At 34.6% G+C, this 26,621-nt stretch overlaps 1 protein-coding gene and 1 long non-coding RNA gene across 2 annotated transcripts in view; both read left to right on the forward strand.

The window, feature by feature from the left end:
* LOC130053376 (uncharacterized) overlaps positions 1 to 19,552 on the forward strand; it is a 22,564-nt gene extending 3,012 nt beyond the window's left edge. Inside the window, exon 2 of the long non-coding RNA XR_008801943.1 lies at positions 18,901 to 19,552. This is a non-coding gene — a long non-coding RNA (uncharacterized LOC130053376). The remainder of the gene's footprint in view (positions 1 to 18,900) is intronic.
* On the forward strand, positions 9,220 to 12,952 carry LOC125675412 (silk gland factor 3-like). Its single transcript, XM_048913044.2, has one exon. It carries the CDS (start codon positions 9,848 to 9,850, stop codon positions 11,096 to 11,098), a length of 1,251 nt encoding a protein of 416 aa, XP_048769001.1. The 5' UTR covers positions 9,220 to 9,847; the 3' UTR covers positions 11,099 to 12,952.
* Positions 19,553 to 26,621: the final 7,069 nt, after the last annotated feature.

Below are 26,621 nucleotides of genomic sequence, written 5' to 3' on the forward strand. Positions count from 1 at the left end.
AGAAAGAGAGAGAGAGAGAAAACTTAACATGTATAACGAAAACGACTGAATTAAGCACAATTGCAAATAGCATTTCAAAAACTGGTGATTTTTAAAGCTAAGTTTTACTTATCTCTTTGATGACAAGGCATTTTTAATATACCGTATATGTTTTCTTATTATAATTCAAAGAAAGAAACATATTTTTTTTTTAATATTTGATATGATCTCCACTTTTTCATTGTATAGATATTGCATACATAAAAATAACAAACTTACAGGGAGGTTTAACGTTACACGAAACCACCCGGATGACTAGAGTAGAAAAGCAATGCACGTGTTTAAACACAAACACACTGTCGTCACATTCACAAACACGCACACATTTCTAGTACATGTATATTTAATCATGGTTGGGAAGTATAAAGAATCAATTACTAGAAAACGTAAATTCAGCGCTTTTCAGCCTCAGTCTTACCATGGAAAGAAACATGCACGCGGTCGCTGTATATTTTGAATGATTGCCTTCTAAACTATTCAGTGTCCGATTGTTTTTGTTGTTGTTTTTTTTGTTTTTTTACATTTTGGTTCCCGATGTCACATAGTGAGAATATCATGCCTGGGAATAAGGTGATTTGATGGACATTACAAACTTTATATAGAAGACACTGGCAGAAGTGGGGGAAAAAGTTTATTTCTGGTGCAGTCTTAGGAAAGTATTTGCAATGGTCAATATTCACTGATCAGTTATATATGTGGTATGCAGTCCACCACAATAACAAAATCATTAGAAATACTGGTCAAATTCCATCTACAATATCAGACAATTAACATCGAACATCGAAGAAATATTACAAAGCACATCATATTTGTAAAATTCGTAAAATTCAAACTGAACATAAAATTTACTTCTGGGTTAAAATATTCCCATTTGAAAATGTTACTTGCAAAATAAACAAATTCAAATGTTACTTTTCTAGATATTTGCAGGTGTTTGTTGCGCTCAAAACTGTATACTTATTTGCAGAGTTTTTGACTCCATTTTTTCCCCTTGCTTTTACTTATTCAGTTTGGGTTTATGATTATGTGAACTTTAGCGAAAGTTATTGGAATTGAACCTTATAAAGTTTCCCATTCCTTACAGTGTAGCATCTCATTAGCCAAGGATAAAGTCCTCATCTCTTGACCAAGTACTAATACTAATCTACAATCTTCTTCAACTATATTCTTCTCTGACATCCAACCCACCCACCCCCCCCCCCCCTTCACCAGGGTGTACCTGTTTCTTATTTAAGACGTGTCATCAGTGTATTTGAAAATGACCAACTTTGTTCACTATTAAGCAATATTTTATAACAGTGTATGATGTATTTACGTGTCCAATGACTATTGGTTTTTTTTTAATGAAACAATTAGAAACTATTTATACTTAATACTGAAACATTTTTGTCGACAGCTGATGAAAGTAAACCTGCAGGGTGCTTAGGCTATTGATTTCATTTACACTGCATGTAATATACACTGTACTACCCCTTTAGAAATTGTGACTCATCTGATAAGTTAATGAAATACCAATACGAATTATTCAAAATGCATGTTATATTGATGAACAGATTCGCCACAAATTAGAATTGTGATTGATTATCAGCATTTCATGACCAAAATAATTCAACCGCATGTCCTTTCCTTTTGCATTATCATCTAGAGAATCGTAATGCAGAGCTGCATTATATCGTTGCACTTTTTATGCATGTACCATTCTTTGTTTTGGGTTGGATTTTTGAGGTTATTATAATTCTTCTTACAATTTTCATCATCATTATTTTCCCCCAAAGATTACATACACTGAGTTCCTTCCCATCCATTACGTAATATATTTTGGGGACCGTAAAATGGCTATTTTGAAATGAAATCAATCAGCAGTGCATACCCACCAAAAGATAAATGGAGGCACTAACTGCAGGTGCGTATACTGAACCTGTAATATCTACATCTCCAACGTTTTCGCCTTCTATATCAATAACAATTGTTATGATGGTTATTTCCTCATGAATTTAATGCAGTCGTGTGAATTTTAATAAATACAGTACGTCAATTTTAACGGCGGGGGAGCTCGAACAGAATTGAAAGTAGAATATGAATATAAGAAACGTGCATCATGAAGAATGATAGCGTAAAGTATCGCAGTTCATACTCTCATATATCTTCAAAAAGGAAATTTATTTCTTAATTATAGATCGAGCCTGAATTGCAAAAAATAGAAAATGAAGTTCATCGTGAAATGCTAGGCAAACAAGTAGCAAAATTAGCCGTATTTATATGGAAATTTTTAAACTTTTACATTATACAAGTTTTGACTCATGAGAACGAGATAACCATAATACAATATTTAGTGCAGAGTTCTAAATATGAAGGGTATAATAGACCGTGCATGTTCCTTTCTATGGGGTTTTTTATGTACGTCAGGGAGACATATTACCGCCTTCACTCTTTGTGATACAGTAGTTAAAGTCGATGAATTTTAGACTGTTTTAATGTACAAAATATCAGATGAACCTGATTATGTAAATTGTTATAAGATATCCCAATACATATTACTTTTAGTATAGATTATATCAAAGATTGAAATTTTCAATCCGTCTAGATCTAAGATGAATATTGGAGGTTAACGTTATGTAAACAGTTCCCGCAAAATTTTATTCTCATTGAAATTCCCAAGAATATTAAGCTTAAGTTCAGTATTGCCCAATTTAAAAAAAATAATAATTGTAATAGAATACGTTGTTTCCGGATTTTTGTTTTATTCTTGCAGGTGAAGAGCCACTAAACATTTCAAATTCTGTAATATTTCAAAATGAACATATTTATTTCTATCCTTAACTTTGATCACAAATCTTTTTCAGTTTTGTACAATAAAAACACGAAAGAATCATTTATATTGGTTACCAAATAATGAATAATTCAATACTGAAAACTATCGATTAAAACGTGGTCATAAATCGCTCTATAAATTACATCAAAATTTACACATTTTATCTCTAGCAGTTTGTATATCGATTCACTATATTTGTTTTAAATGAATATATTATCATTTTAAATAAGATTTAGTCAGATAAATGTCATGAACGCTTGTCATATTTCAGAGAATTTAATATCGGCTATTTTTATTTTAGATATTTCATCAAAATAAACATTAAATGTGTAAATTCTTACGTTAAAACGCATGTTTTCTTGTAAGTGCAAATTGGCAATCCACTCGATCAAAGTGGTCCCTTCTCTATATTTCAAGTTCGTGTGTTCATTCAAAACTATATCAATTATATAGATGGTGTATGGATTACAAGCATATCTACAAACAATAGAGGTAGATTTGGTGGGGGAGGGATTACGTAATTCTTCCTTGAGATCGAGGAAAATGACGATTTCTGAATATCTTTATGTGATTTCTTCCAATTAAACAACAGTCATAATTGTCATGAAGATACGAAATTTAACTGTATTTGTCATTTAGTTGGGCGTACTATTTGTCAATAAAACTTTCTACGTAGACAGGTGGCAAGAGTGCACAGTGGTAGTCATCACCAAACGGATTACAATTGAATTTTCTACATATAGATATTGCATACACCATTATTTAATGGATTCGCACCTAACCGCATATATTTATATACCCAGACTTCTTTGTAAAAAAAAAAAAACCACCACATTTTTCTTTGAGTTTTGGGCCATTCTGACAATTAACCAGCCATTTCCCAGAACTATATGTAATTCAGATGCTCGATCTATAAACAATAGCAATGATTTTGATTTTTAAATATTTTATTGTCCGAATGTTGTAACAAAAGGAAAACAATAGTAACTATTCAGACCTTAAATAAAGCCTTCCCTCATTGTCTCGCTATACACTGCATGTCGATATTAGGATTTTTATTAATTCTTACATAAAATAACAACAGATAGTGAAAGAGATAGTATGTATGTCTCTAACAGCGAGAAGTCATATACACAAGGTAATAACAATGTTCATTATTTTACAAAAATAATCACATTCTATTTCCCAGTAATGAAATTAAAAAGTGATGAAGTGATTTTTTTTTTTTTTTATCAATAATTATGGTTTAATTGGGAGAGGCATTAAAAGTTAAGAAAATCCGTGGCCAGACCTTTGTCCATTATCACGCTGATAATCGGTGATCTGCACACAAGTTTCGACGCTTGCCCGCAATTGGCTAATCGCCAATAATAGTGTTCTTATCACCTTGTGTATATGATTTACTTACATGGGGTGTCAGGCTCATGTTATCTGGGTATGAATTCGTGCACATGCCCCGCACGTGACAATCATCCCCATTGTGTATATGCGTTGTCTGCCTTTAGATACAGCTGTGAAGAATTTCAACATTGCGTAACCTTTCTGCGACACGTTCTATGGTCAAAAGAAATTCGTTTTGTAAAAGAATGCACATTTTGTACAGTGCATAAACTATCAATCTAAATGCCCTACCTATGATTCTTTTACTGTAAAGATTTTGAAGAGTGGATATTGTTCTATTCAATTTAGATCCCCACAGAAACCGTTTCTACATCGTGACACATTTGACGCGAAATATCCCCTCTCACATCGCAACCTGTCAAAATATTGCCCAATTAAAATCTTTGACCGTCATATTAAGAGTAAATTATTGGTCATCCATTCCGTTTTGACGGATTTAGGGAAATGATAATTGTAAGAAAGTTATCTCCCTGACGTCATCATCTCCCCTCTGAAACTTAAATCACCGAAATCGAAGACGCACTGCCCCTTAACTTGAGAGAACCCTTTCAGATAGATATCATTTCATCTTTATCGTTTTTCAAAGTTGTGCATATCATATGATTAATCTACATGTATTTGTATTCTATTGACAAAAGGTACGGTGTTCATGTTGAAAAAAACATCGATTTTTTTACCTTTTTTAGAATTTATGGTATCAAGAAGAGTTTCAAAATTGTACAACGTGTGAATTTCATTTTTATCCATTCTTTGAGAGAGAGAGAGAGAGAGAGAGAGAGAGAGAGAGAGAGAGAGAGCATTTCATATATAGTGAATGAATAAAATGTTATGGCATTTTAGTATACAAATATTCTGATTTTAATTTGTGAAGTGACAAACCTTCTATAAATAATCAGTTATATTTTCCTGCTGAAATTGTTTTCTAGAATAACCATCTACACGTATAACTAAAGGTAGATTTATCTATAATCAAAGCGATGTTACCATAAACTCAATGAAATGATATCTTGGAAATATTATTCTGAATTTTGCTTACAACTACAGTTTTTGTCGATCTTGTTCCTCAGACTGAGCGGAATGCAAACTTCAGTAACGGTAAAAAATAAAAATTTCTTGTAGCAAAATACTAACATTCCGATATACATTTTTAAATCGATAGTACTACATGTTATGTCATACGGATAAATTTCATTGTTTGAACCGTCGCTCTACTGTGTGTCTCATCAGCGAATATGAATATTCATGATCAGCTTAATTGATTTTAAAATATCTGGTAAAAGTGGTTTTAAGTGCTTAACGACTTGTTGAATTGTCGGACATTGGATTCATTAATTAATTTCACACCTTGTACCTTTTTTCTATAACACGAGGCGGCGTTTTTGATGTAGCATATGCAAATATTGTACCTTAATTTCAATAATCCAATTAAACACCTCAAGTTTCATGCACATATAGATATTTATCATAACAGTGAACACAATTTTTGCTAAAAAAAAATTTTTTTAAAGAACATTTCTGTACAGCAGGCTCCTTTGTCATATTCGACATTTTGTCCATAAATTGGTGGAATGCAATACGCACGTGCATGGCAAATTGTGCATCCTATAAGGAACTGGAAGCATGCTTTTCATCTTTCTGCGTATCAAACGAACTCCATAATTGAAAACCTTAAAGGTGCATGTTGTTGTGGTCCACCTTTATTTCATTTTTAATCACCCTATTTCACACCAATTAGGTAGCTGTAAAACAAAGAGAACTCAATGACACGAAAAATAGGACATCAAAAATAAAATTCACTCAATACACCTTTTCTTTCATTCCTGATCCCCCCTCCCCTGTGAATTTATTTCACAATAAATCAGTGTTCTGTGCTCGGAAGCCAAATAGAATCCCGATAAAGCCGGCTGCATCAAAGCTGTTCAGTATCTTTAGGCTTGGTACCAAGTAATTTGGCAAACTTTTAACAATTTCATAAACGTCACGGTTGATTATGTGGAAAATCATTTGCTAAACGTTTGCCTTAACCGGCGAATTTATTTCACGCGATCGAATAGATTTTCTGATAATTAAAAGCATGCATTATAAGGATTTTCCAAATGAACCGTAAAATATAGTAAATGATGTGGGATTGATACTTTTGAAACTCGGCATATGGCATTTTCTCCACTAATTCATAGATAAAAAAGAGGGAGAAGCAAAATGATTTTTATGATATCTAGATCTAATTTATTGTTCAAAGACAATGATTAGCTGGGATTTTGATTCGGGGAGCACAATGATACTGATCTTGAACTGTGTGCGAGTTAATTCGCCCCCGTGACCCCTCCCCCTCTATCGGTGGGTTGGAAACTGCGTTTTGACACACACGACAACTTGCATTGTCTTTCTCTGCAGGGTATCATTATCTGTTTATCTGTAAATTCCATGAAAAGCCTTCTGACGTCTTCTGTTGCAAATGGAATCGGTATAGTAGAAATTGACATGGTGGCTGTTTTCGCCACGTGTCACCCACCCAATATACGGTCAGTGTTTACGGAAGATTCTGTCATTGGTGTTACGTAATGAAATAAACAAGTGGGAAATATGTCGAAGTCATTACGCTTAGTACATGTATAATGACCAATTTTGTGATTTTTTTCTTTCTTTTCTCGTTTTTCATTATTTAATTTTGAAGACAAAAAATATGGAATAAGTACTAAAAACATTAGGTATATTGTTGTTGTATAACAGAGTTTATTATGAATGCATAATATACCAATTGTTCGTTTGCTAAATCATTGACTTTTAAAGATCATATTTGGGATATGTTAACGTTTTACAAGGATATTTATTCTTCCAAAACATGTGAAAATGCTCTCATGTTTAAACAAAGAAAAAATATCAGTGAAATTTTGATTGGGACAAAATCTTAAATTGGTAACAATAATATTCTACAGGCAAAAAAAAAAAAAAAAAAAAAAAAAAAGCGCGCGCGAGTTCTTTTGAGTAGCAGACGAGAGCAGACACAAGTGTCAATAAGATTTGTCTGCGATTGGGTGATGTAAATGAGAAGTTATGTCAAAGGCGAGTCCACTGTAACAACTTAATTTAGCAAAGATAAAGCTTGCCAAATCCGTACAGCTTCAAGCCCAACATCGGACGGACTCGACACGCTACACAAAGGCATTAGCGACATGGTCCCCGTTGCAGTAGTTATATGGATGAATGGTCAAAGCGTTAATGAACGAATCAATTGATTTTCCCTTATTTGATATTCCATTTAGAAGGCGATATTCGGGGGGAAAATACATGTTTCTTTTCTCTCTCCAAATTTTGTCAAGTGTGTGCTGTGAGGCCGAGATCTACATTTGCATAATTAAAAAAGGTCAAAATTTGCATCATAGTTTAGCTTCGATATTGACATGAAATATTCAGGTTGAACCGAATGATATGTCTCAAAGAAATTTTTTTTTCACAGTATGTGTATATTTTCTGTTGATCCAAAACTGTTTTATTAGAGCAATAATGATTCTTAATATGATGAATACATTTGTTAAAATGTATTGTTACATAATTTTGCAATTTTTCTCACTGATGCCGTTGGTGTCGGCAAAAAAACTTGTTTGAAAAGGAATGGATCTGAACTCAACCTCTCAATGCACAGTTTAGAGAGAGATGTGTACTTCGACTGAAAGGATACATATCAAATGATTCTGGGTCTTTTATATCGTAAATGACGGCTTTTGAACAGCGCTCCGGGACAAAATAGTCTGTTTTATACACCTTACCCTATTCGAGCGATTTGCTGCGATTTTTATATAAAATGTAAGAGGATATCTTTTTAATCACGGAGATATTAAACACCTCTGGTAATTCTACCTACCCACCGTCTAACTCATAAAACTCGATCGCAAGTTATTTTTTTTTCTTTCCTCCCTTCGCTAAAATTCACGGCTACTTGATCGAATAATGGTCTTTAATCAGATCTGTTTCTTCCGATGATACGAATGCGGTATTGAGTGTTTCGCTAAATTCAATAGCTATCTATTAATGGAAGCTATTTGTTTGTTTGTTTTTTAACTGAGGGTAAAAAAAAAAACCTGAATGTCTCTCCGTGCGATTCAAATTATATATCACGTCGACTTAATAGCTGGGTAATATATAGGTGAATCGCAAACCAAGATTGGAAATTACATAGCCGAGAATCGTGAATTATAGTTCTTTTAAATGTATCAAGTTTTATATACCTTTTTTCTAAGTGGATAATGTAATTTCTCTGCAATCATAACAAAGGAATTGCGTGTCTAATAGACAAACTCTTCTAGAAAAAAAATCTCTAGAAGGAAAAGTAAATATTTCAATATCACCTCTTGTTCGTTAAGTAGGAAATATTATGTATCTTTTTCTGTATAAATTTTTTGCTTCAATTCAATTACCGATGCATGCACTAAAGATAACAAATAAATTTTGCCAAATATATGATGAAATTGAAAAAAAACCCACCTATATATCATATATATCATATCATATATATATATATATATATATATATATATATATATATATATATACTTAAAAATATCACCCGTACAGATTTTACAGGTTTGAGAGCGCTGAGGCAAAAATCTTTGAAGTATAGACAAATTTATCTAGATAAGTACCAACTAACTTGGCGAGTACGCACTATGTATGTGCCGATAGCAATAAAAAGAGAAATTCTAGTTTGATAACACATCTACACAGGAGATTTCGCTTCACTGAACGAAAAATTTGAAATGTGGAGCGGGGGCTCTTCCCTTTCATATATATTTTCCGTTCGATATTCCGCATCAGCGAGCGGGAGGTGTGTGTAAAATTTATAAATTTACACTCATGAGATGCAAGGAAACTTTACTTCTTAATATCGCCTCCATATCAATTTTTATCCCAAGTTCTCTCTCTTCCTCTCGCTCTCTCTCCCTCTCTCTCTCTCGTTTACCTGAGTTTTATTTTCTTTACTTTCGTCGCGACCGCTTTGATGTTCATCCAAGCGATTGAATCAAAATATATGATATACCTGTCGTCTTCCCCTTTTTTTATTATCAATCCAGGTATCGGCACACATGTTTATGTTTCGACAATTATTGCACATAATTTAGACAGTCTCATTTCTCTAAAACAATTCACGATCTTCCCATATTTGCCAAACATCGCACGGAATCTGGAGAAGCTATTCGCTTATTCTAATTTTATTTATTTTCAAATTCAAATAATAGAAACTGTTTGTTTAGGAACAATTTAATTATCAAGTCGCACATGGTTATAGCACAGTCCCCGAGATGTAGCAGACCGACCTCCTATGAACGGTCACGTCCAATCAGAAATTTGCATTGTAATATAATCTAGAGCCTTTTGTCAATCAAGAGATTTTCAGCCAATCAAATTGCGTTAGAGGGCGACATCCGTCACACCGTAGTTAATATCACCAGCCGTGTATAGGACCCAGATAGTTGTTGATTCGCATTAACATAACGTAAAGCACCAGGCCGCTGCGTTTTGCAATTCAGATCAGTATTAACTTATGTAGAACGACTTCTTACAACAATTTAATGTGGAGCTTCTACAAGACCTGAATTCATGATGACCATGGCAACTAGCGCTGGACTGTATATGCCCGGCACCCCTCCTTCGTTGAACTCGCCTCTCGGGGACCCTGTCCACGGGATGCAATGTTCAGTGGGCCAGCAGCCTCAATATATCCATAGGACTGATATTCAGGAACTTAAATATATGCCTCCTCAGGTGCAAAATGGACATTTTAATAGCCATTGGGGTATCCCTACAAGCGGTGATTCGTGGAACACGGGGATGCCTCAGTTACATGATATGCGGGATTTGAGAGACAATTTTGTCCGGGATACCAGGGACATTAAACCAGGTCAAGGTAACGAAATGGGCCATCAAGTCACCCTCCATCACCGGGGTCCACAACAAATCCATCCAACTCACGGATGGAATACCCCCATTCACACTGGTCACTTAAATGGCGGGGGCCAGCTTCAGCATCACGGGTATGGTGTTCCCTTAAACGGGATGTTGTCCCCTCATCAACTACCCCACGCGATGAGGGACCCTGAACACGATTTGGACCAACACACTCCATCAGACGACGACGCACCGTCTTCGGATGACCTCGAGGCTTTTGCTAAACAGTTCAAGCAAAGGAGAATAAAATTGGGATTTACTCAGGCTGATGTTGGACTCGCTCTTGGTACATTATACGGTAATGTATTCAGTCAAACAACTATTTGTCGCTTTGAAGCTCTTCAGTTAAGTTTTAAGAACATGTGCAAGTTAAAGCCTTTGCTTCAAAAATGGCTTGAGGAAGCAGATTCCACGACTGGCTCAACTACAAGTATAGACAAAATCGCCGCGCAAGGAAGAAAGCGGAAGAAGAGAACAAGCATTGAAGTGACTGTGAAAGGTGCATTAGAAAATCACTTTATGAAACAACCTAAACCTGCTGCGCAGGAAATTTCCCAGCTGGCAGACCAATTACAACTCGAAAAAGAAGTAGTCCGTGTTTGGTTTTGTAATAGAAGACAAAAAGAGAAACGAATGACTCCCCCAGGGCAGATAGGGGCAAATGGGGAAATCATCATGCCCGACAGTGAAGATGGAAATTCTAGGGCGGATAGCCCCTTACAATCACGACCAAACGGTGCCATGAACGGTTCTGAACATACCGGACTTAATATGGCTGTTTCTACAGCACAAACTCTAATGTCACCGAACTACCATTCCGTAGGACAGCTATTGAATGCTCATAATCCGCAATCAGGCGGACACCCGCATTATAACACACAAAACCATTCACCGACGCACTGACTAGAATTCTAAAGTCCGGTTCCTCTGATGGTAAAAAAGCTAACTCGCCACCACCATACCTAACTCGTCCTGAGATCTCAATTTACCCACCCCCTCTGGAATGCTATCAAAGGACATAATCTGGACGGACAAAGACGTGTCGATCTCTCGAACTCCTGTTGTCCATGATGGCCAAAATAGCAGCAAATGTCCTCGGTTCCTAGGAGAAAATGACAAAAAGATCGCGTTTTAAATGCGTGGACCGTCAGATATTTATTGGGTCGTTAATTCCGTGATAGCCTTATGCTTAGCCCTGGTCAAAAGTGCGAAATGACCTAATATTGGAGAAATATATTTATGCCATATATGTGTGTTGCAGATCGTTCGTGTTTTCATATTTATATGCGAAGCAGAAGCAGAATTTGATTCTAACATTGTATGTGTGTTTTTTCTGTGTTTGGCATGAGTGTCCTAAATATCCCTATATATCACTGTTTCGTATCTCGCGGATGCAGAAGAAAAAAAGAGCGTTTTGTGAGAAACATTTCCAGGACTTGTGTTTTTGTATAAACTGGATAATTTGTTAAGAAGTGCCAATTTGTAAACATTCATCCTCTCTTTCTCAAACGGATATCTAAGAGATTGAAAATTATCCTTGTTTTATATCACAGACGATAGGGTAATTATGAACATGTTATGTTTTTAATTCCAGTTTTGTGTTTTTAAAATACATATATTGCAGTAACTATTGTGGCTTTTTCTAAACTGTTGAAAGGAAATATCGTACATTTTTGGTGCTATTTTCTCGTTTTAATTTCTCCACAATTTTTTTTATATGTATGAAAAGCCTTAAAATTCCTGCTCTTAATTTCAACCACATCTAGCGTAATTAACATATAAATATTTGAGAAAATTATGGGGGAAATTTTCTGATATATCAGTGTCGTCTCCAGCGATTTCATATCGCTGTCTTTATTTGACTGTGTTAAACATTTACACAATATTGCTTTGGTGAAAATTGGTTTTGGGAAGAGAAGTCACGGTTTACTAAAGTTATAATGCGTTGGGTAAATATTCACATTGACTCGAGTGGTGGCATTCAGTCGCTGTAGTCTTTTTATTCAAACGAGAGTACATTGTACGTCGTGAATGAGATTAAAGATGTATATGTTAGCTTTCCCAATATAAACAGAGTTTGTCATCAGTTCAAAATAACGAATATGTCAATTAAATAATTGTATTGATTTATTGATATCTAGAGATAATCAAATAATTTTTAAAAACTTTAAAAACAAAAATCAGCTACTTTTAATCATAATTTATTTTCAAAACAATCTTTTTAAAAGATTATATTTGTTACATATATTTATTGTTAAACTTGACGTTTGACGTGATGAGTGAAATTTTATACTCGGGTTCGTAATGTCTAAAACATTTCATAATCACTGTTCAAAGTGTATTATCAAGCCGACTAATTTAATGTTGATATTTGTAAATTTGTGGCAAATTATGCGTGCAGTGGTGATGCAGATACCACCTAATGAGTGTGATATGGAAACTGATTAAACCGTCATTGGGACAGAGCGCGAATATTCCTCGACCAGCAGACGATAATCACCACAATGGAAACAAAATCAATCTTTATTTTTACCCCTAGAACGCTCTGTCAATTAGAGCGAGAAATTGATAAAAAGTTATTATTTCTGAAAAGATTTACCCTTCTCATTTTCTGATGTGGGTATAGTCTTTTTTCTGATTAAGGGCACTTACGAGTGCACGAGAACAAAGCTGGAACAATGTGGTGTTTTTGCCATGAAAATTGTGTACTATATTGGATTTTTTTGCCAGTATAATAAATATTTTTACAAATGAAAAGGATTCTTTGGCTTTGTTTATCATCAAGTGCAAAAGGATGTGGTTTTAAGAGACAGGACTGTCGTGTGCATTTTCGAAAACATGAACTGAAAATACTTTTGCCGGGCAAATCCAAATGCGGTTAAATTCAGACCTCGTTTTAAGAAAATGTCACATTTTTTTCAGAAAGGTGTAAATCTACTCTCTTAAGGCGTCGACAGTTTTCGATGCACATGGCTTAATTTTAAATCGTTCAAGAACCATGATTCCTTTTCGTTCTTTTAAAAATTATCTATTATATTTTAAGACTTGATAATGTATTTTCTGCACTGCTTATCTCCGCCGGTATTAATCCGGTTACCCTCCACAGGATGACGATTTTCGTAATTAGGTATATCAAACTTTCTGGAGACCCGGATTGATAATCAGCATGGGTAAACCACAGGCAAAATAAAACAGAAATTATTTTTACCTTCTCCTACTAAAACGTATTATGTGTCTCAAAGTTAACAAGCCGGAAAGTCGTGGAGTTAACGATGAGGAATCACACCTTCACACTCTCTGCTTCATAGTTATTTACAAAAGATGAATTTGATGATACGTCTAGTGCCAGACCAGTCACCATCACATCATTCACTCAGCGATTTTGAGGTTCTATTTCGTATCTTAGCATTTTGAATTTTCGAAAAGGCTATATGTCAAAGTAAAGCATATTTTTTCGCTGCTTTCTTTTAATATGAATTATAAAAGGATACCGGATACATGCAATATCATGCAATGTTCATTGGTTTTCTTCAAATTAGATTTGTAAACTATATTCTTGATTTGTATAATCAAAAGTTCTTGGAAGAGAGTTTTAGTCAGTATCAACCTTCTAATAAATGACTTCCTTTTTTATATAATGTACATGATTAATCTCTCCCTTCCCATCATGAAGTTGATGTATGTATTCTGAGTTCCCATTAACTAGTACATTGTACTTATAACGTGTAGTGATTTTTTTCTTCCAATAATAAACGAAACTGTTTCATAAAAACAACAATCACAGAGATTATGTCTGACCATTTCATTTTAACTCGTGGTTTTAAATCAAGTACTGCAGTGTATTAATTAGTGGAGAAAATCGAAGATACATGGGCTGCCTTCATCATTACAACTCCAAAATTTTCACAAATTGGTCCATTAGCGACAGTGTATCTTATGTTGCAATTATAATCTTGTTGCGTTTAAATGGATGAAAACAGGTGCAGCACATTTTTTGAAATTAAAATTTTTTTTTCTAAGCAACAACCCATAATAATGCATCTTAGGGTATACACATTCCATAACTCTTTGATAATTACGGGACTTAGCTCATTACAAGTCCCGACATACGAACCTTTGAGACTTTTAACAAAGCTTATGTGAAAATGAACTGCAATGTCAACTAAAATGTTCCTTTATAATTAATTACTTATCAAAAATATGACGTTCTAAATATAAGTTTGATAAACTATTTTTTTTTTAAATCCCCTAATTGCCATCAACTTTCTCTAGAAGACAATTTTAATATAAATGTGAAAAGGAGGAAATCTGCAAGCTCACGCCTATTCACAAGGAGGATCAATTCTGTCGCATCGTCAGCAGGTTCCATCATTCCAGTAGACGTTGAATTGATCCCTGATCATGGATTGGTTAATATATAGCGTAATTTCATGCCCACAAGAAGACGGATCGCTCACACCATCAGCTAGGGTATACACGTATTGTATATTTAGGATCGATTCTGAGATCGCATGATGCAATAAAAACACCACATGAATGTAGTGCAGCAAATGTATCTTAAAACTTCACATCCCTACCTTCGCTGTGTATACACATTACAGACTACTATAGAAATACACATGATAAGAACAGTCATCATTTAATTTACCCTTTTACCAATGATTACTATAATTGTATTTTTCTCCCTACGCATACACACGCGTAATAGATAGATATAGTATCATTCATGTGACAATTCTTTTTATGCCCTTCATTTGTAACTTAAGCCAATTAATGTTAATTCCACGTACACAGAGTCAATGTTCTTTCGTACAGAACGTTGACTAGGGTGCCTCACCTTTCTCGACACAGATTACGTAACACGGAAAAATAGCGTCGGATACCACCCCGGGTCTTGTATGTTAATCAACCAAAAAATACCCACTGCAGGAAAAATATTACGTTACTGTGAGTTAATACATTGATTAATTAGTATTTTTACCTTGTAATTAGTGCAATATTTTCCCTAGTATATACAGCATGACAAAAATGACATATTTTGTATCGTAGATGCTAAAATAAAATGTATATTAATTTATCTTTACCATTCTAAATCGTGTATTTTGACCATAAAATGGAATAGATAGATAGATATATATTTAGACGAAAGTGAAAATATCAGACTGGTTTAATATATTGCCTCTGCAATCTGTAATCAATGGATGTAATATTAAGTTACTGATATTTCACACATGCAAGCTGGCTTGAAGCAATATCTACCACGACACATTCTAACCCATCTTAAAATTAATTATGGAAAATATTTATGTAGTACATGTATACCTTTGCCTCCAATAAAATATGTGTACACGTTACACAGAAAACGTTCGACTAGAATCAAACATGACAAAACTATCAATAACAAAAAGGCTATTTCAGGCCATATCAGGTCAGTTGAAACCGATGAATGTCGTTAATTTGGGTCACAAGTTATTCGATGTTTATGGTTGGCCGTCTATCGCCTCGGGCTCGTTATTGTCACTAGTATAGATAGCCGTGACTGGACCGGCCTTCCATCCTCGGGTTCGGAAGCTAATCATTTATCGCTGCTGGAAATCTGTGAAAATTGACGAGATGCTTTTGTAAACATGATCCCTGTTCCTCCCTCACCTTACATGGGGTTCAAATGAGGATTTTTTTTAAGTACCGCGTAAAAGCTGGACCGCAGTCCAATATCGAAATCACGTGATAGATGCAGGTGTTGCTGAAAAGCCTTAAATATCGATAAAACGCTTTAAGATAGAAAACTGTGTGGGAATTTTTCAAAACTTATAGAGAAAAAAAAAAAAAAGATAAAATTTTGACAAGCTGAAACGTGCATGTATAAAATTTGGATGCTTTTGACTACAATAAAATGGTATCAAATATTTATATCCTTTCTTCCATTAAGATCGGATGCACTTAATATAATCACAAGTCTATCTCTCAAAAGTTTTAATGGAGATAGTTTATCTGAACATCAAAGAAAGAAAAACAACAGTCTTATTAGCTGAGGTATATATCCAAGGTAATAGAGAAGCCACCGCCGTCCCAGGAGAAAGGGGGAACATAGCAGAACACAAAATTTACAATCGCGAAATCGTAAAAATATTTGTCTAAGGGTGCTTTGATTTGTCCTCTCGATCCCTACCGCCATTGCGCACAACAGTCGAAAAGTCTCTCGGAGATTTTACAACAAAACAATAAAATTTCGAAGGAGTGTTTTTGTGGTGTATCAAGAAGGAGAGGGATCTGAGAGAAAATGGATGCTCTTCAGACAACGGATTTATTTGGAATTTTATTATTGTTTACCGTATTTAAAAATCTAATAAAACCTGAAGAGCTTTAAAAATGCTTTGATCGAAGTTCGCCATTGGTACAGAGGAAGCCATGATATGTTTTGTCAAGTGATCGTAATTTCTTTTTGTAAGTTTGCTGAGAACATGGAGATAGGGGGGATAGGGGGAAATGACCAAATGCAGATGATTTCCCAGGCTTACTGTGATCTCTAGATAAGATCCACAATGTCTCACTGCCCTAAATTCGTATGTTTACCGTTTATAGTCTCTGCTGCCTCCGACCTTGAACTAAATGGGAGATGATATGGTGACTTAAGTTATAAAACTTTATTCTTATGCAATCCCTCAGAAATGAGGATATGTATATTTGTTTGTAGATCAATAGTTGCTGGTTTTGACATAAAGTGATTCATTATTTTACATAGGTCGGAAAAAAGTAGCACCATATTTTTTCCAATATCAAAAATGAATGTAAAAATAAATAGATAAATAAAATCAACGTGTGCAAAACAAATAGTATGACTTTGAAACATACCAATTCTCATCTCATTTGCATAGATTCATTCGGGGGGAAAGCTTATAGCGTGACATCGCAAATGTTTAGACTTTAATTTCAATTTGGAATGTCCGTGAATAAATTATTTCTAAAATAATAAATACAAAATCATTATAATAGTATGTAGATAGAGTGAATTAATCTCATTGATCTGAATAATTAAGAAGATTAAATTTGTTTCTTATTTTTAATGAATAAAAAGTGTAATGCAAAGTTTAGGAAATTCGAAAATTCAATTATTTTCACCTTTGAATAAACACGCAAAATAAAGATACTTGTATAACAGACCATAGAAATTACATATAATGATATGCTTTCATTTTATATCCCAGTGTGTTACAACCGGAAATATAAGAGAGTTTAGATATGTTGAGAAATATATTTCACTTCCAATTTAAAGTGTATTAAATTGTTCATGTATATAATAAAAGCACAAATTTCGATAAAAATTACATGAACGCGTGGTAAAATATGAAAACAAATTAATGAATTTATCCATTTCTTAACAACATGCAAATGACATGCAGTGTTTCAAAAAAAGAAATGTATGCAAAACAGCTCATGGCGTAAAACGGCTCAGCGTGTGATGTTCCACAGTTCCGGCGACAAGCACGTGTATTTGTTTACACTTTTTGAGGGACCCAGTGGCGCTTTCCGTGTCTTTTGCCCTTTATGTGAATTGATGTGAATTCATAATTGTTTTCTGATTATAAATGCGTTTGAATTATCGTATTTTACCTTGTTTACATGGTAACGGAACAATGGTTTGTGAATGAATTTTATGGGTGACTCTCTTACATAATTGGGGATGAGGTTTATTTTACTTTGAGGGGGGTCTTCTAAAGAACTTTTTTTTCTGTTTCTAAGTTATTAAGTTTTTTTAAAAAGTGATTTATTTGCATTTTATAAACATATAATCCTAATTTATTTTGTGACGCTAATGATCACTGTTACATAACTGTGTTTATTTACGGAGAGATTTAGGAAATGCACATGAAATAGATTCCGGTGATTAAATTGTATTTTTCATTAAGGTTTAAACCTTTAATACACATTAATTATCCCCATTAAGCTTCAATCACAAATGTTATCGCGCTATCACTTTCTTTCTATGTGAAACAAAGCCGACATTTCTCTTTGTTGAAACCATTCAATACACAAAGAGGAGAGATAAAAATCTATTTTCACGCCTTATCGGTTGCAAAATCAAATTAAGAGACCCATTTTTCCAAATTCAGTTCAATGCTGTGAATTTAGTACCTTAAAATGGAGGTTATTACCAATAGCGTTTTGGAAGAGAACACAGTATTTGGCTTAAAACTTCTGATCACATTTTAGCACATAAATTTCGGAAAAGGGGGTTTAATATCCAATTAATGAATGTAACTGTATCACGTTAATCTAACGTGTCCGGATCAACGAGCGAAGAGTAACGACGTACGTGTTCCTTGATCTGCCATGCGACTCGTTCAGAAATTGACCTGGCTTGTCCCGAGAGAAATAAAACAATCTCAATCGGATCGTAACGGACTGATCGGGAGTTAGTCCAGACCTAGTTTGATAAGTCCGAATCAATACTTATCTTTGGTAAACTATGCTAATTTAAGGAAACTGAATTCAAATTTGGTTATGGTACATTTTGATTTAACAGGAAATAAAGTATCGCTTTGTATAGCGAACCTGCAGCTTTGTTTTTAGAGCGAGACGTTTGACGTTTAAGGACGAAACTCACGCCTGACTTCTTGTGAAACAGCGTTTCACGACTCGAATCATTTTATGGTCTACAGATACGGCGTTCATTTAACTTTGAGCTGTTTTTTTTTTCTTTATAGGGATATGGGGAAGAGTGGAGAAAGAAGAAAAGTGAAAGAGATCAACACTAAGTACGATAGAGAGACGAGATAACGGAAATAACGCCGCGTACCATTTTCAGGATGTCGCAAATTTACTTGCTTGAAGACATTACCAAATGACAATATTTGTCATATCTGAACATCACAGCCTGAACAGTATTATTTTTCTAATGTAAAAACAACAACACTGCATGTTCATTGTTTGAAACCAGAAATGAGCACTCCGTCTCCCGAAGTTCAAAACCAGTCTAGCATAGTGTTTGAATTCTAACTTCTCTCTACTTAATATGAGTAAGTAAACAGAAATTTATCAAACTTCAGAACTAACGGAATGTGAAAATCTAGATGACAGGCAGTGTTGAAATTTTTTTTTCGCTAGAAGGAGAAGCTTCATCGCGTGAGTAACTAGGTCCTACCTGTGATCAATACTTCCAATATATTATATACTAGTACCTTAAACCCATTATTTTTCCTCTTCCCCTTAGAGGGAAACCTTTGTTGTTGGTTTTTTATTATCCCCCGCTAAAGCGGGGGTGCAAACATCAAACAGTGTGAAGGGTTCCGAATTAAACCTTTATTTTGACCATTTGTTTACAAAGAAAACATAATAAAGACGTTAGTAATATTAGAACCTATCCTAATCTGTTGTTGTAGTTCTACGTATACGTTAGAGTAGCAGGATCGTTAACGATAAAAATGGTGGGGGATTCTACGACCATTTAAAGCAATCAATTGATCAACTTTAGCGGTAAAGCGGACTATGTATAGAGACGTTTGTCACAAAATCGTTATATCTCTGCGTTTATACTTGCATCTTACAACTTATAAATACATGTGATAGATGACAACGAGAATCATCTTACAACTTATAAATACATGTGACACAGATGACAACGAGAATCATCTTACAACTTATAAATACATGTGACACAGATGACAACGAGAATCATCTTACAACTTATAAATACATGTGATAGATGACAACGAGAATCATCTTACAACTTATAAATACATGTAACAGATCACAATGAGAGTCATCTTACAACTTATAAATACATGTGACACAGATGACAACGAGAATCATCTTACAACTTATAAATACATGTGATAGATGCCAACGAGAGTCATCTTACAACTTATAAATACACGTAACACAGATGACAACGAGAATCATCTTACAACTTATAAATACATGTAACAGATCACAACGAGAGTCATCTTACAACTTATAAATACATGTGACACAGATGACAACGAGAGTCATCTTACAACTTATAAATAGATGTAACAGATGACAACGAGAGTCATCTTACAACTTATAAATACATGTGACACAGATGACAACGGGAGTCATCTTGGTGATATAGTAAAGCTTCACAACTCAAAGTCATGGGATAAGTAACATTGCGAAACGTTCAGTGCGCCATTATATATACAAAACGTACTTAATATCCCTAATCAAACAACCATGAACATACCGAAACACATAAAAAGCAAGTGATACTTTTTGAAATACATTTATCAATTTGTTATAGAAAAGCGGGAGTTCCTGTATGTGTTATGTACAATGTAACTATACTTATTTCTATGATAGTGCTTCCTCTGACAGCAACAGGTTTTATGTGGAAGAAAGCAGTCCTCGTATTAGGGTGTTTGGGTAAGAAGTCAAATGCGAAACGCTATGCTATTTTTAAGGCTAGATTACAGAAAGCCATAGACGGCATGTGAAGCTGAATGAAAAATATATGTACATGTATGATACACTGATTCGGTTGTCAAAACTCTGCAGATGGGTTGGGGGAAGTTGAAATTGTAGAAAACGGCGTAAGAATGACTACACAAATTGACGGGGTTCGGTTCCTTTGAAAACAATGTATGTTTATATATTTTCCCAAGAAATATCATTTACGGTCTCTCAGGAGTGATTAAGAAGGATCGCCGTCGAAAAGAAACCGAGGTAATTCGGTAAATCTAGTTTTATATTGACACGCCCCTTCGGCACAATATAAAGGCCCTTAAGAAACCGTTCCTTGCCAAAGTGTTTGTTTTGTAGCAAATAATAGTCATGAAAATAAAAGCAAAGGTATTGTTGTTACACTGTGCAAGTAATTATGCAATATTACCCTAACTTTTATTATGAAGATCATAAATTGTTAAAAATCAGACAAATATGTCTCTGTCATGTAATGCATGCAATATATCCTTAGATTATTTAAAACATGTTGTTATGGTTTTCAAGGCTTGTTACTTTGACTAAAATTATCATTGATTAATATATGGTAAAGGAGGACTTTCATATTGTAAAGTTTGTCGTTACTGCAACCCGGCAAACTCAAAATTTACAATAACCCGGCAAACTCAAAATTTACAATATGACTGGTTCCCCAAAATTACCCCAAACTGGTTCCCCAAGATTACAGGAAAGCAGGATTTTCAAATACGACTTAACTCCAAAAGTTGTCATTGTATTTAGTCTATATCAAAAGTAATACACCAAATGAGCAACAAACCTTCATGATGACTGTCCATCCGACAGCCCATCACAACATACACCTAATGACTCGCTATCGCGATATTTCACTTCTACATTGAAATTTCACATGCCTTTAATTAATAACTGCATTTACATTCATATATAGTAAGACTAAATGCAAGTGAAAAACAAGTTCTCGACAATATAAAACGGCAATGTAACTCAGTTCACAGTTTTACGAATCAGGTCCATACAGAAATAAATTATCCAAGGTGTCTTTTTGCCACCAATGATTCCATTTCAGTACTCTTGTGTATACACAGTGCAGTACTGAGAAAATCGCATCAAATCAACAGTACATGCGCCATTTGAAGATGAACTGGGTTGATATTTTGATCAGGGAAACGCCCCACGTAACATTTACCCTCGATCCTAAACAAACGTTTTGTCGTCAAATCAAACAGTTCTCCCTTACTATTGTTTGTTAATCAATCAATTTCCCAGTAATCCTGTCGTTAGATTTATGTACAAGGATAACATCACAGGTCAGTTATACAATATGATTTCGTTTAGAGAGTGACTTTAAGCTAAATAGCCAATATTTACTTTATCTGCTTGTTCAAACGCGATCAGAAGAATGAGTTTTGTTTTGGAATGTGCGTCCTACCAAAACTGGAGAACCACTGCCTTCTGTTTATGTTGACTTGTGGAGGTTACTGGTTGTAAGGCGATATATTGTGTTCGCAATTCAAACAGAAAACTTGCTGTCACAACTTGTGGACACGACGTCTTACCAAAGTGACGATGTGAGCACTCCAACGGAAGAGGAAAATCTGTCATTGTGGTGACGCTATTTACCCAATTGTTGAACTCTAGAACTTTTATCTTTCGGTGTACTTTTATGATGGTATCTTTTGGTGGTTTCTTCAAATCTTCCATTTACGAAAATGTCTGAAATGACACTTAAGAGTTTATTGATTACTTCTTTGATAATCCTTGAGAGGAAAAGCAACCAGCTGGAACACAAATAGCAGAAATGCTTACATCATTCATATTAATTATAACTAAATATCATAACTGCTTTTTAGTAAATCTGACTTTTCTGATAGAACGTCTACTGATTCTTTGTTAGGTTAGACTCAAGACTTCAGATTAGCGATGCTCCACTCTTAATTGCTGAGTACATACAGTCCCATTCATGGTCTTTTGTACCGGAAGTGGAATTTGTGGCTGTTGCATTGACTTTGACAGAATCTCGGATGTGTATGCTCGTGGAGACACTGATCAGCAAGCACAGGTGTACATGCATTAGATGAAATAGGTTATCTTTGCAAAACAATTAACGTTTTACTACAGCATATAAAAGAACTTTACCATCACTTGAAATAATATGCTTTTGCAACAAGATTTACTACACTATAAACCTTACTGTACCTACTTTCGCACGACCTCTCCTGCTTGTTTCGCTGGAACCTCTGAGATGGGGTATTTACACTCAGCAAACCACCGATGCTCACTAGTCTTTACATGTGCTCACACCCAAAATTAACATAAACCAAAAATTCATGAAATTCGGTATGCTATTTTAATCTGTAGATTGGTGAAAGATGACGCAGTTTTCAAACCAACAGACATGCAATGCTATTCTTTTTCTTATAGAATTCTATTTTCATACGAGAAAAAAAAACACCAAAACATGAGACCTTTTTTTTGGGGGGGGGGGTGTCAAAAATTGAAATTGAAAATTGAAAAATTGAACAGAGAAATCAATGTACCGATTATATGTAGATGCAAACTTCAAAGCAGAGTTATTCGCTGAAGTCAGAAATACTTCACCATCTCTATGTATGCCCTATACATTTGATACACCCTTTCAAACCGATCAATTTACAGGAGTCCTTAGGTCGTAACATGCCCAGTTAATTTCATGGGATTCGAAATGCTAAATAATCATTAAATTATCCGGTAGTACGAAATTAACATAACCAAAGGGGGTCTCTAAATTGTAAACCCTTTAAATTCTCCCTAAGATATTTTGATATGCTAATTAGAAGTACATTATATACATTGAATTTAGTTTGTAACGAGGAGGCTAAATAAACTGGATATAAAACACATCAAAGGCAACACGTCCAAATTAAGTGCAAATAATTATTAAAACAATTTTTTTTAAAAACCAATGAACTTACTAGTACATGTATATACACTGTACTACCAATCAAGCCATCTTCAGTGGTGTTTCATATCGAATCATATATTCACCTTTTGAAAGGATTGAAAGCTATTTTCGAATAACTATACAAAATTGATATCAAACGGCTGCATAAAAATGTTCTTAATTTCTTTTTCGACAGGTATCAATGCATATATTGAATAGTTGTTACAAAATTTCATGTTCGTAAAATGACTTTGTGATAAAGATCAATTTAAGATGAACCACTAGCTGATTAAAACTATATGTAACATAAAATCTATAAATACATTTACAAACACGAATAGAAGAATGCTCAAACAAAGAATAGAAGACGAATGGTCAAAGAATGGAAGGGGAAAAGGGTACCCCCACCCCCTTACCCCCTGTGGTAGGAAGTACTGATTTGGTTACTATAATGTCCATCCTTTACTATATACAGCTGCATGAGCTTGCAAGCAGTATTTAATGGACCATCGATGGGGGGATTTCCCTCTATCTGTTTTTCTATCTTGGTCTCTGCGTGAGTTTTCTCCATTTAATATCATATACATACTTTACGTTTTATTAAATGTTTTTTTTTTATGACAGAGAATTAAACGATTATGTCACACAATGAATGACGACCTCCATTATTGGGAAATCAGCTAGACTACGACAAGGTGTGGCATGTGTGTTTGCAGCACATCTCGCGGATCTGTTAAAGGATGTTAGAAATTAAACACCTTGAGTGCGATTCAAGTTCAAACATGCATTACATACATTAAGATTTGATATGATGTAATTCGTTTTCTATTGATCAGAAGGATCGCAATTCTAGCAGAACAATTTCAAAGATCGACTTTTTTCCTAAATGATGTGGACTCCCGGGTGGGTCCCACATTCAAGCGATCATGTGTAAACCGGATGAAATTAAAATACCGAGTTCGAATCTTGAATTGGTAGTAGATGGATGAGATAAGGTATCGGAAATATGGATGAATGACATGTAAAGCAATGTTATTGGCAAGAAACAAGACATGCTAGAGGAAATAGTACACTCTTTATTATGTATGTACATGTAATCTATATCAAACAATGACATGGCCCATGGTGGTTAATATTCACAAAATTAATACTAGTTAAGTAGTCTCGAAAAAAAAACAACTTGCCGGAACATCCGTCCTATTGCACGTTCATAGAACAATAAACTTAAAGGACACACCAACTCGTGTATAGTCTTGACAATATAATTGACTTAATTGGAATCCATGGATCTTTTTTTTTCAACGGATGTGCATGAAACATTAGTAGGTCGTTTATACAACAGTACACGAAAGACTCCGAACGAACAAGAGGTTATTAATTTCACAGATGTGAGCACTCGTAAATCAATGTCGATTTTTCACTGGTCTTGGTTTATTTCTTCTAGATTATAACACCCACGAGTTTACCACGTCTCGTCTATTCACGTTAGCGAGACTTTGTAACCTCGTTGTAGCAGGCTTACTTCGTCTCTGAATTGTTCGACCCAATACTTACAAATTAAATCATTACTTGGAATCTACAACAATAGTGCGCGACGTGACTTTTATTTCCCAGAAGAGAAGTATCTGCAAGAACTGTCGATTTCTCCCAACACGGTTCGTCCATTGTGTTCCGACAGAAAATAGCCACTTTAACGGTTCCTCTTTTATCCCGTTCCGAGCCTGACCGCTCAATATCAACAATTGAGTCTTTAATTCAATTAATCCCCTCTCCACTCTTCTGATGAAGATGCTGGTATTTCATTGGCATCTGTCCACTGTATGGAGGAGATTTAATCAAACCCAGAGTCCTCCCATCTTATAATACCACGTATAGTTCCATCGGAACTTCTCGACCCGACACAATGTTGAAAAGAAGAACGACATTTCCCCCACTTTTTTTATCTTGTATTAGAGTCTTTCTTTCGTATTGAACTTTTGGTTTATACATACAGATTTCTAAAGTTATTTTAAATATAGTTTTTGCGGATATTGAAAACAATGCAGAGGGCAGTAAATAACACACCCTTTGAAGATTTGATCTAACAGAGCAATAAAGGCAAATATAACAGCTGCTATTATGACTTCCCAATTTTTTTGTAGACAGTCAACGTACAAGGGATGAAAAATGAAAAATAAAAATCTAATCATTAATTGATATTTATGGGAGTTAAAATTGCATAACAATGAAATTCAACGATAGATAATTATCTTCCATTTTATCTGCAATTCATGCGTTATATTGTTACATGAAAGCATTAAAGCAGCGGGTTTCTAGAATATTGCATATTTTCTACAGGAGTAGATCCGAAACTGTGCCTTGGTTTAGATTATATGTCTTCTGGGTGCAAAGATGATATTACATAATCAATCCCGCACCTAATCAAAATAAATTGTTAAAAGCGAAATTAATATGATAAAGTACCGACCCATTAACAATGAAAATAACATAATAAATGGAATCTTATTGCCGTGACATATGTTCAGCGACAATTTGCACACATACTGTACGCGAGCCACGTGACTGGGTCACGTGTTAGGATATTCATGCCTTGGGTAGTTACGTGTACAAGTAGCCACTTCGTCCTTAAAAAAAGCAAAATTAAGCAAATTCATACAATTGAAATACGTGATATTTATATGAATTCGTAACAAAAATCTATACATTTTCTTTCTCCACCAAGGATGGTATAACCTTGATTCGTTTCTATTAACAATTTTCAGAAAATATGAAATGTGTAGAATTTTCCAGCGTATTTACCAAAGCGGGAAATCATGATTAGCAAGCCGATACAATTGGTGAAAACCCTTCGAAGACAAATTGTTTCCAGTGGGCCTTCCTCATAATTTCCTCTCTAATTATCCTTAGCATAACACTATCACCCTACTTTTATACCCGTTCATAGGATAATGCACTCTCGATTGATCAAAGTTTCATTTTTTACCATGTTTTGAACATTGAAAAATCACTTATGATATACGATTCAATTTGTAATAATTTAACAGTACTCGGTGACATAAATAATGTGAC

Source organism: Ostrea edulis, chromosome 3 (assembly GCF_947568905.1).
Source record: "Ostrea edulis chromosome 3, xbOstEdul1.1, whole genome shotgun sequence".
In the NCBI taxonomy this organism is placed as follows: Eukaryota; Metazoa; Mollusca; class Bivalvia; order Ostreida; family Ostreidae; genus Ostrea; species Ostrea edulis.